The sequence below is a fragment of the Nelumbo nucifera genome, chromosome 3 (genome assembly GCF_055504915.1).
Source record: "Nelumbo nucifera cultivar China Antique chromosome 3, China Antique-T2T, whole genome shotgun sequence".
NCBI lineage: Eukaryota > Viridiplantae > Streptophyta > Magnoliopsida > Proteales > Nelumbonaceae > Nelumbo > Nelumbo nucifera.
In genome coordinates, this window is record NC_142651.1 from 26,766,429 (window position 1) to 26,779,178 (window position 12,750).

The following is a 12,750-nucleotide window of genomic DNA, read 5'->3' on the forward strand; positions in this document are numbered from 1 at the left end:
TAGGTGTCAATCAACCAGGTTTGAGTTGAAACCAATCTAAATTAACAGGAATTTGAATAGATTGGGTTGTCTTTGGACCGGTCCAAAATGGTCCATAATATTCATTAGACTGGATTGGACCAGGTCCATTTGTAATGGACTCACATTGGACTAGACCGGATTAGACCAAATCTAGTCCAGTTGACTCCCCTAATGGCAACCACCTTTTCCACACAACAAGGCACCCTCCAATATGGCATTTCAGCAACAACCAAAAATGGCCTCTGGCCTTTATTAGCCCTAATATGTTGAATTTTAAGCTCATTAGAGATTAAATCCAATGGGGTTTGATTGATCAATTATATAAAAAACACACCTATATACATGTCTTGGAAAATAGTTTTTTTTTTTTCTCTTACGAAAACCAATTTTCAACTTGTCCCACATTGGAAAATTACAAAACTTGTTTTGAGTTTTTAAATAGAAGTTTATTTACACTACTTAGAAATAAAGAGGAGAGTATGGAGGCTTGTTGCTGCACAACGCACACGTGCGTACGGCTCAATGAGGTGCTTTAGAGACGCACTTTGACTTTTGGTGTGAGGCTAACTGTTGATGTTTCAACGGTCTCGATTCGATCGTGTGTGATCAATAGGCACTGTTCAATGTTATTAAATTGTGATTGTTCAATGAACCTTTTTCGAAGTAGCACATTCCTTTGCTCCATGACTCTTCAGAAATTATTTAAGGAGTGTGAATCAAGCAAGTGCATATACAAGTTTTCAAAATTACTCTTGTCTCTCTCAATTCGATCTGCTATTGTCTCACAAAAGGTTTTTCAGAGGCTCTTCAACTTTGTTGGTTGTAGATTCTCGCCTAAGAGTTTATTGTATCCTGAGAATGGATTTACCTGTAACCTAACAGCAAACTCAGTAGAACTAAATAGGGGCAAATAAGATTCTAAATTTTACGGACCCCAATTTTCCAGCACCATTTAGACCCTCCAATACTATTCCTTTCTTTTGCTGCAATTTTGTAGCATTCTACTGTAGTTTCCATAACTTTAAGGGAACTCTAGGCTTTACCTAAGGATTGAGGGAGAGGTGCCAAGCTCCTTCCTGCATGCAACTTGATTATTTATTCCCTTTTATCTTACATTTTAAACCTTTGATAGGACCACATATATTTGATCAAATAAGTGAATGTATTATAGCACATACAACTTACTAGTTGTGTGAGTAGGATAATTACTATTTTAACCTATGAAGCTTTCATAATTTCAAGAATGTCCCTCATACCCATTTTCAAAGACAAGCACTACAATATATAACTACTCTAATTAAAAAAGAAAAATTAGGCATTAAAGTCTAGTTAATTAATTATCTAATTGTTGGCATGTGCATTTGCACATACAATAGGAGAGAGTGGGGAGAGAAAAATAACTGGCGGACACCTAAAAAATAAAAAGTGTTTGTTTATTAAACCCATGGTGTGTTCTAGAACGGGCTGAGGTTGGTTTTAGAATGCAAAATATCGCTGCTGATTTTGGAATGCATAAAAATCTTGTGTGTTATAGTTCGCACCACACCATAAATAGGACACTCTCTAAAACAAACACACCACTCTTGCTTGTGGCCACAATACATTACTGAACACCCTCCCATGGTAAATATAATTGAAATGGTGTGTGGAACAACATCAAGATAATGTTCTATAGTGTTGGATGGACCTCAAGTTTAAAAGCAAATAACTTATATTAGGTTCACATAGGATTCAACTAAACCCAAAATACAATTTTTTCACCACTAAGATAAGGGTTTTGAATCCAAAAACATCTGCTTGTAATTAAAAGATGGGACCTCTAATATATAATGAGAATAAACGAAAGTGGTGGACCAAATCATTTAAATGGAAAAGCTTTCTGCATGTACTACCTCCCAACAAAATCAACAAGTATATCTCCCATCCAACAAGAATGTCAACTACTCAAAAGGTTGATGCAGGTATGAAAAGTAAGAGCTTCCATGCGACAATTAAGCATGTTTTTGAAAAGATGATTCCTACATGCATGCTTTGTTCGAGTGCCCTAAAATGTTTTAGCTTAAAGAAAGTTCTGCTATATATGGTACTGAAAAAGCATGGTACCTAACAAACAGATAATTAATCCAATCAATTGATGTTTTCGTTCAAATTCGCTCGAGAATATGATTGGTAAAATTATTTTAGGTTTGGTACCATAGAAATTGCATTGAAGAAATGAGCAGCATATGGAGGGTTGAACAAACAAATTAAGAGACTGTTTAATATTCGATCTTCTTTGTTTTTACTGGCTAAATATTGTTTGATGAAGAAAGAAAAGTAATCTCCACTTTGTATATTAAACAAATTGGAATCCCTTAAAAGAAGATTATGTTGTCATGTTTAATTAATACTTTTAGAGATTCAATATCGGCCAAATATTCCCAGATCGCACCTGACTTTACATGAACAAAGAACCTTCAATTTACTTATAAAGTATTTTTTTTTTTTTTGTAAAAACACTTGATATTTTCTATAAAAAGGGGAAAAATCATCGAAATCAAGAAGAAAGAAAAAGAAAAGGCTGCATGTTTTTCGTTTAATACTTCAATTATTAATAGATTTACATATTTCAGTGTTTGAAATGCAAATTGATTCATTGTTGCACTCTATACAGAGTTTCACACGTCATCTTTAATTTCCATATGGAAAATATGGGCTAGGTTTTGTAGGAAAGATCCCAACTTGACATGATTAATGAAGAAACCTTTTCCTTTTTTTATATTTCATAAATTTAAGACAATCAAATGCTACAAAGACAATTGCATGGCATCGATTCTCATTGAATTTAATAAAAGAAGATGCAACCATTGGGATGATTTTGCTTTCCTATATTGGGAATGTAAGAATAAATAAAGGGGAACAAATCAATCCTTAATCTTGCAGAATCATACCAATACCATTCGATATACAAAGAACAAGAAGCCATGTTGTACCCCAAAGAATATCATGCTGTAGTTATCAAGGAAATTTAAACGTAAATACCTGTATCATCGCAGTAGTTGAAACCCTTGCGGAATGAGTGATGAATCAATGGTAGGTCGACTATGGTTTTCCTCAGTTAAATCTTCCTTCTTCCTTAGGTTTTCTCAGCTCTTTGACTCTAATGGGATAGAGCAAGAGGGCGGCTAGATGATTTAACACAAAGAGCAAGAGGGCGGCTATTTTGACCTAATAGGATCCCATTAAGCCTATATGGGCCAAAATGTGGTATCCACTCATTAAGCCCCATACCCTTTTGTTGAAGTCTACGGGCTTTGCATAAATGAATCACTTGATTTAGCCCACTTACAAGATAGCCCATCAATGCAATTGTTTCGCTGAATATATAAGCCAACTTAATAGAGATTAAAACCTAACAATCTCCCACTTGGACTACATATGAGAGCTGAAACAATTATATTGAAAGAATCTAGTCCATCTTCTATACTAATATGAGACCATGACGGCTTTCGCCACATATATGCGTGACTAAAGCTTTAATGCTCACCATATCAATGCATTCAATGACATAGATCAAGTATGGATGAGTGGCATGGAAATTACATGCAATGTGATCTCAAAACATGCCTATTTCCAACTGGTTCAACTTTATTCTTTAGAAAGATCAATAAAAAATCACAAACATATTCAGAGATGTAGATGATGGAAAGAGTCATAAGCTTTATTATGTGTAAATGTAGACATGCAAACGTGCCTTAATCCATAGTGCATCCAAGAGCAAAATAAAAGAAAACTCCCACTAAATCAAAGTATCATAAAACATGCCTATACCCATACGAGCAGTGTGCTCATGAAAGACCTTAGGTGTCAATCCCTTGGTCAACGGATCCGCTATCATGGAGCTTGTCCCTATATGCTCTACGCAAATCTGACCACTCTGAACTCTTTCCTTAACAGATAGAAACTTGATATCAATATGTTTCGACTTCACAGAACTTTTGTTGTTGTTGAAATACAAAACTGCAGATTTATTGTCATACAATAAGTTTAATGGTCTTTCAATGCCATTAACCACTCGCAGCCCCGTGACAAAGTTACGCAGCCATATCCCATGATTAGATGCCTCAAAGCAAGATATGAACTCTGCTACCATAGTTGAAGAGGCTATGAGCGTCTGTTTGGCACTTTTCCAAGATATAGCTCCTCCAGCTAACATGAAAACATAGCTCGAAGTGGATCATTTGTTGTCTTGGCATCCCGCAAAATTAGAATCAGAATACCCAATGATCTCTAAACTATCTAATTTCCTGTAGATTAACATGAAGTCCTTTGTTCTCTATAAATATCACATGACCCGTTTGGCTGTTTTCCAATGATCCAGTCCTGGGTTACTCAAATATCTACTCAACAATCCCACTATAAATGCTATATCGGGACGGGTACAAACTTGACCATACATCAGACTTCCTATAGCCGAGGCATAGGGAACCTTTTGCATCTCCTTTATTTCAAGGTCCGTTTTGGGGCACTGACTGAGACTGAACTTGTCTCCTTTAGCCACAGGCGTATCACCCGACGAACAACTTTTTAGGCCGAATCTGCTTATCACCTTTTTGATATAGCCCTTTTGTGACAATCCAAGAACGCCTCGAGAGCGATCTCGTAGTATTTGTATGCCTAGCACAAAAGAAGCGTCCCCAAGATCTTTCATCTCAAAATTCTTAGTGAGAAATTTCTTGGTTTCGTGCAGTAAGCCTATATCGTTACTCGCCAGTAGTATGTCATCGATATATAGTACCAAGAAGATAAACCTGCTCCCATTGAACTTGTGGTATACACAGTCATCTACCACATTTACCTCAAAACCTTATGAGGTAATCACTTGATGAAATTTGTGATACCATCGACGAGAAGCCTGTTTGACACCATAAATGGATTTCTTTAATTTGTAGACCATAGACTTTGAATCTTTAGATTCAAAGTTTTCTGGCTGAACCATATAAATTGTTTCATCAATGTCTCAATTGAGAAACGTTGTCTTTACATCCATCTGATGTAGCTCTAAATCAAAATGAGCTACAAGTGCCATTATTGTCCTAAAGGAGTCCTTCGAAGAAATCGGAGAAAATGTCTCTTTATAATCAATGCCTTCCCCTTGAGTGAAACCTTTTGCGACTAGACGAGCCTTATATCTTTCAACATTGCCTTTTGAATCCCTTTTGGTTTTAAGTATCAATTTGCAACCAATGGGTTTCGAGCCTTCAGGCAACTCGACAAGATCCCAAACGTCATTGTCTTTCATGGATTTCATCTCTTCTTGCATGGCATTGATCCAATGTTGAGAATTAGAACTTTGAAGGGCTTCGCGAAGGGTGATTGGATCATCTTCCGCTAAGCCTACCGAATCTTCTTGTTCTAGGAAGAACACGATATAGTCATTTGAAATCACACTTCTCCTTTGTCTGTTGGATCTCCTCAATGGCACTTCTTCAGGTTGTTGAGTTTGCTCTATGGAAGGAACTTCATTGTTGTCTTGAACCGGAATCGCTTCATGAACAGTGTCAGGCATTGTTGTCTGATCACTATCGATAATAATATCAGGAAGAGAAATGAATTTCTCTTCTTGCAAGACAATTGTTTCGTCAAAAGATACGTTCCTTAATTCTTCCCCTCCAAACTCAACATCTTCAAGAAATCTCGCATTTCCCGTCTCAAGGAAGGAGCGGGTAGTGGGATCATAGAACTTGAGCCCTCAAGAACGTTCCACGTATCCAACAAAGTAACAGCTAACTGTCCTAGAGTCCAATTTCCTTTCATTGGGCGTATAAGGCCTCGCTTCAGCTGGACATCCCCAAATGTGTAGGTGCCTTATGCTAGGCTTTTTCCCAGTCCACAACTCATATGGGGTTTTAGTTACTGCTTTGTTGGGTACTCTGTTAAGGATATACACTGCAGTTTTTAATGCTTCTCCCCAAAGTGATTCAGGTAAAGAAGAATGACTAATCATGCTCCTTACCATGTCCTTAAGTGTCATGTTTCGTCTTTCAGCAACACCATTCATGCTGGGTGTACCCGGCATGGTGTACTGTGGGACGACACCACATTCCTTTAGGAAGTTAGCAAAGGGTCCTGGAAGTTGCTCTCCTGATCCATCATATCTGCCATAGTATTCCCCACCACGGTCAGATTTGACGGCTTTAATTTTCTTACCAAGTTGAAGTTCAACTTCATCTTTATAAAACTTGAAAACATACAGGGATTGAGACTTCTCACTTATTAAGTATAGGTACCCATACCGTGAATAGTCATCTATGAACGTAATGAAGTACTACTGGCCATTCCATGCAGGCGTAGGGAATGGCCCACAGATGTCCGTATGTATAAGTTCTAAGACTTTCGTACATCTATTGGCACCTATTTTCTTTGTGTTCGTTAATTTTCCCTTAATGCACTCAATACAGATTTCGAAGTCCGTTAAATCAAGGGAATCAAGAATTCCGTCCGACACAAGCCTCTGAATTCTCTATTTAGAGATGTGGCCTAAGCGCTTATGCCATAAGGAAGCAGAATTCTCGGTTAATTTACGCTTTGCACCTTTAGTACTTGCATGCAGGATTGCAATGTGGGAAGCATAGTTTCTAACATATAAAGACGATCAATTAAAATACCAGTACCAATAATATTTGAATTTAGAGAAATTCTAACTTTATTATTTCCAAAACCACTAAAGTAACCAGATTTGTCTAAATAGGAAATACAAATTAAGATCCGTTTAAATGACGAAGCTACAAATGTCCCACAGCTTCCACAGGAACTTTATTGCCATCGCCTACATAGATGAATCTTTCAGCATCAGTTGGCGGTCGGCTCCAGATGCAACCCTGCATAGACACACTTATGTGAGTAGTAGCGCCAGAATCTATCCACCAAGTGTCTATAGGTACATAAGTTAAATTAGCCTCAGAACAAACTAAAGTGAGAGACATACCCTTCTTTATGCGCCAGGCGGCATTTTTTGGACACTCTTTCTTCATGTATCCTCCTTTCTTGCAGAAAAAACAAGTAAATCCATCACCTTGCTTCTTCGCCTTTTTCTGCGTGGGTATTCCATTGGCAGTATCCTTAGTCCTCTTTTTTTTATTATTTTGAGAGGTTGATGCTAAGTGAGCACTTTCCGTCTTTTCTCTCTGGATTCTTTCTTCTTCTTGACATTGAGAAATGAGCTCATTAAGAGTCAATTTCTCCTTTTGAGTAGTATAACTCACCTTAAATTGACTGAATTGCGCAGGAAGAGAAATAAGAACTAAATGCACGAGCAAATCATCATTTATCTCTAACTTTAGTGCCTTTAGTTTACCCACAAGATTCGACATTTCCAGTATGTACTCCCTTATGTTTCCTTTTCCCTTGTACCTCATAGAAATTAGAGTAGCTAAAAGGTTGCTAGTCTCCGCTTTCTCATTCTTGGCGAAATACTGTTGTATCGCCACAAGGGATTCCTTAGCATTATTGCTCTCAGAAATAGAGCCCCGAAACGCTTCTGGTATGGAACGTTTCATAATCATCAGACTCATGCGATTAGAGCGATCCAATTTCTCAACTTTGGCCTCATTGGAATTGTCCTCAGTCGGGATGGGTCACTCCGTCCCTAACGCAAGGTCTAAATCCATGCAGCCGAGAACGATTTCCACATTCTCTTTCCAGATCTTAAAGTTTGTACCATTCAGCATGGGAATGGCATTGATTTGAGAAGAAACATTATTTGCAGTTGTCAAAACTGAACAGAGAACAAAAACGACATATAATCAATAATATAAATTACAAAGGCAAGATACCCAATACAACTTGACATTTAGTGTTTGCACAGAAACAATTGTAAATGGTACTCTCAGCGCAACAATCAAACATTGATAATAAATCCTGTCAAACAATAGCCTTTCTTTGGACCGACTACTATTCACATGGATAATAGCTTTACAATATCAATTTTCATCATCGCATATGTGTTCACTGCCCGGCCAAACATCAACCTTCCTTTGGGCCGATCAATGTCCACATGGATAATGAACACACAAAATCTTTATATTTCAAATCATCACATGTGTGTTCACTGCCCGACCAAACATCAACCTTCCTTTGGGCCGATCAATGTCCGCATGGACAATGAACACCCAAAATCTTTATATTTCAAATCAAATTAATTTTACATTGCAGAGGCTACTTTGGTAACATGCTGCTTCAATCAATTTAATTTGAAAAGAAAGAAAAAAAAAGCATTCATCCAAAACTGTATTCATCGCATGCATGACAAAGTCAAAAAAGGTTCAAGGTTACTTCCATGCAAGAGGAGAGAAAAACGGACGCATGCAAATTACTTACATGCATGCAAATCACGACTCCCAAAAATTTTTTTTTTGAGTCGGTTCTGTAGACGCATCGAATCACTAATGCGAATTCTTGGGTTCTAGAGACGCATCGCAACACTGATGCATCTTCCTTTTTTTTTTTGGGTTCCAGAGACGTAACACCGATTGCGTCTTCCCTTTTTTTTTTTTGGTTCCAGAGACGCAACACCGATTGTGTCTTCCCTCCTCAAGCACACACAACCGAATGTGTACATCAATCGAGAGGCAACCACAAAGAAATTGATTCAAAAGAAAGAAAAAACGGTAATCCTAATAACCCAACATGATATAAGGCTCTGATACCACTTGTAAGAATAAATAAAGGGGAGCAAATCAATCCTTAATCTTGCAGAATCATACCAATACCATTCGATATACAAAGAACAAGAAGCCATGTTGTACCCCAAAGAATATCATGTTGTAGTTATCAAGGAAATTTAAACGTAAATACCTGTATCCATCGCAGTAGTTGAAACCCTTGCGGAATGAGTGATGAATCAATAGTAGGTCGACTGTGGTTTTCCTCAGTTAAATCTTCCTTCTTCCTTAGGTTTTCTCAGCTCTTTGACTCTAATGGGATAGAGCAAGAGGGCGGCTAGATGATTTAACACATTGGGAACCATAACCTAGGAGTCTTTATATTTTGACCATAGGATCCCATTAAGCCTATATGGGCCAAAATGTGGTATCCACTCATTAAGCCCCATACCCTTTTGTTGAAGTCTACGGGCTTTGCATAAATGAATCACTTGATTTAGCCCACTTACAAGATAGCCCATCAATGCAATTGTTTCACTGAATATGTAAGCCCACTTAAGAGAGATTAAAACCTAACATGGAAATGATATTACCATCTGCCACTTCTCTCTGTTCATTAAGATACCAACAACAGATTTGCAACAAGTTCTAGCTAGAGTCAATATATATATATATATATATATATATATATATATATATATATATATATATAGCTAGGCTCAAAGGCCTACAACATTAATACCATAAGAATACAACTATCAAATAGATTAAAACTCAATACCCATATATAATATCTTGACTGTCTTTCTGGAGAGAGAGAGAGATTGACCGGAATTCCTTTCAAAGTCTATAATAGAAATTAATTACACATCAATAAATAGAAAAAAAAATAAATAAGATATATAAGAGATGAATGTTGTTTAGACAATCAGGCTTTATATCTTATTTATATTTATAAATGTCTCATACATGCCCATGTCATTATGCCACTATTCTCTACTTCCAAACGGTATTCATACTATATATATGGAGAGTCCAAAACTTTGACACAAATTTAAATAAAAGTTTAATAGAAATTATAGAAGAGGCCAAAACCGTCCTTGTCCTCGAAGAAAAATTTTAAACCTAGCAAAAGCTAAGCTTCATCAAATGTGCTTCACTTTTTGTTGTTGTTAAATGTTAATAATAAATGAAGGATTCATTTCCAGATACGACCATCACCACCACCATCTCGTCATCAAGCTCTCATTCATTACGCAACATGGAGCCATGAATGATCCATCCCCTCCAATCATCTTCTTAATTGCGATCTCACGTCAGATAGGATTATATGAAATTAGGATAGGATCATAGGATAAATGGGTAATGGGTGTGACGAGAGAGAGAGAGAGAGAGGAATGGTGTGTATGGAATATACAGTCATTTGTTCTTCAATAAGATAAAGGAAAAAAAAAAAAAAGTCAGACGACAGATCAAAAAGTAATCTCATCACTAATGAGTAATATATAATCTAATGGCCTTTCTGAATTGTGAATCCTTCTTTCTTTTGATCTTTGTTTTCTGGTGTTACATGTAAGAACCCCAACAAACCAACCATGAGTGCTCGAGTAACTAACAAGCCGCCGACGGCTGTCGAGACTGGTGGAGCACCGGTGCTGCTTTAGAGAAGGCCAAGGTGGTGGCGGTGGGGTCAGTTGTGTTGGTAGTGGTGGCAATAGTGGGACCCTTGTCGAAGGCGCTGCTCGTCACGCGCTCGCATCTGGGGCACATGGTCAGCGTCGATGCCGGCAACGGCTCACAGCTGTGGGGCGACAACACCGTCGGTGGACCCACTCTCATCGCCCTCAGCTCCTCCACCTCCCTCTGTAGTCTCCTGTTCTCCTCCGTCAGCGACCCAAACCACCTCTTCAGGTACTCACATTCCATCTCCGTCTGCTTCAGTTTCGTCCTACATATTTTAACAAAAAAAAAAAAGAAAATTGGAAATCACTTAAAATGACCAAAACAACCCTCTAGCTACTAACCCAAATTCATCCACTCTTCAGAATTCTCTCGCATGCTTGATGCATGCACAGTATGACGAAAGTTTAACCCCAACCGTTGGATTTATCAATTGTATTTAGCAGGGCCATGTATGATGAAACGTCAGTTTGAATTGAATGTTGAAGTTACACCACACTGTTTCTTATGTTAACGTTATATCCTTGATTTACAAGTAAGTAATAATAAGGGAAATACGTGTTATTAGGCGGAAACAGAATCTGATTCGATTATGATATTTTATGGGTGCTGGGTAGGTAGGTAGGAACGGATACGTTATTAATTAGTGAAATCATTAGGGTTAAAATTGTCAAGAGAAAGAGAATTGATTCAACGCAGTAAAGAGGGTACGTAGTTTGCTTGCACCTGGCCCTACGGTTTTGAAACCAAACTTCGACTTGTCGTGGTCTCAGCTTCAGTTGTAAAGCCAACGCTTCCTTTTGTTTCTGCCCCCAATACAAATGATCAAAATAGGAAAATTGTCAGATAAGAAAAAATAAATAAATAAACTGCAATTGCACTGAAGATGATGATCGAAGAGGGTTATCATCTAAGAAAGAGTTACAGGATTCAAGGTCTGGTTCTGTCTGAAGCTCTCTTCCAGGAGACGAGACTGTTCTTTTGTGAGGCGGAGCTTCTTACGGGGAGGACCTTCACCACCACCCAAACCGCTCTCTTCTTCCTCTTCTGCACTTCCTACTTCTTCTGTGCCAGAGGGGATTTGATTTATGTCCAGCTCTCTCGTCACACTGCCACCATCTGTAAGGAAAAAGAAGACTTGAATTAGTGTTTTTCCATGTTTATAAGCAATGAAACCCATCCGTTAGAAACCAGAAAGAAAAATAAAAAAAAAAAACACCGAAAATTTATAAGTCGACCGGACTAACTACTAAGAGAGAAAAGATTGATCCAGTAACCTCCAAAAAGCTATAAAGAGAAAAGAGAGAGAGAGAGACTCACGTGTTGGCTGAAGGCCAGAGACTCCATCTCAAAATAAACTTGATCAAAAAGGAAGAAAGAAAAGGAGACAAAACGTTACTTGGATGTGAGCAAAAAGAGAGGAAAAGAAGAAAGAAGCAAAATTAAAATGGAAGAAAACCCTGCTATAAACCAGATCCAAGACATACACAAATCGATAGACAGAAAGATTAAAAAAGAAAGGTCTAGTAAAATAGAAGGATTGAAAGATAGAAGTTTTCACATTACAAATCATAAAAGAAGTTGAAAGCCCATAAACAGAGAAGGCATGAACTTGAATAAATGAACACAGTGATAAAACTCTTGAAAAACAGGAAACAAAAGCATCAAATTCTCATACCCATAACTCAGAGGTGGGAGAAAAAGGAATAATAAACAATAGGTGTTATTTCTTATTTACCTGAGGGAGGAAGAGTAGAAGAAGAAGAAGAAGCTAAACCAGGAACAGATATCGTTAATTCCAAACGTGAAGTTAATTCCAAGTCCTCCATGGGAGCTGCATAAAAGAAGATTGAGATTTGAGAAGCGATTATTGGAGACGAGAAGGGGTTGGAGTGAAATGGGCGAAAAGTTAAAAAGGTAAAATAGATAATTGAAGGAAAGAGGAGAAGGATATATAGATTGGACCTTGGACGAACCCATCGTTACTTCCCCTAGGATTTTGACCAGGGTCATCAGGTCAAAGAGTCTGACGGTCAGATGCTTGACACGTGTCCACTTCATTGATTTACTGTGGGAGAACTGCCGGCAGGTTTCCCGTTTTGTCGATGCTGAGTCAAGGTTGTCGGTTTGCAGGTCGACTGGCGAAATGATTGGAAACCCAGACCGGGCTCAGGAGTCAGGAGTCAGGAGTCAGGAGTCAGGAGTCAGGAGAAGACTCAGGAGTCTCCATGTTTAACTAGAACTAGATCTAATTATGTAACGTGATTTGCCTCCATCAATCCCTATGTGCCCCACTCATGTCTCATCATCTCTTATCAATTCAACATATGTTACCGGATGAAACAAAACAAACGGTCATGATTCAACCAAATGGTTAGTTAAAGACCTGTACAATCAATCTAGAAAT

At 37.9% G+C, this 12,750-nt stretch overlaps 1 protein-coding gene across 1 annotated transcript; it reads right to left on the minus strand.

The window, feature by feature from the left end:
- Positions 1 to 9,716: 9,716 nt before the first annotated feature.
- Positions 9,717 to 12,265, minus strand: LOC104599640 (homeobox-leucine zipper protein HOX3-like). The gene is made up of 4 exons (XM_010262280.2): positions 12,082 to 12,265; positions 11,269 to 11,462; positions 11,070 to 11,149; positions 9,717 to 10,611 (listed from the first exon to the last, which is right to left on the minus strand). The coding sequence occupies exons 1-4, from the start codon at positions 12,170 to 12,172 to the stop codon at positions 10,275 to 10,277; spliced, it is 702 nt and encodes a 233-aa protein (XP_010260582.1). The 5' UTR covers positions 12,173 to 12,265; the 3' UTR covers positions 9,717 to 10,274.
- Between the last annotated feature and the right edge of the window lie 485 nt (positions 12,266 to 12,750).

Coding starts and splice junctions, on each gene's coding strand:
- LOC104599640 (XM_010262280.2), bottom strand. CDS start 12,172: ATGGAGGACTTGGAATTAACTTCACGTTTGGAATTAACGATATCTGTT. Junction 11,150..11,268: donor AGAACCAGACCTTGAATCCT/GTAACTCTTTCT, acceptor TATTGGGGGCAG/AAACAAAAGGAAGCGTTGGC. Junction 10,612..11,069: donor TTTCAAAACCGTAGGGCCAG/GTGCAAGCAAAC, acceptor TAAAATATGTAG/GACGAAACTGAAGCAGACGG.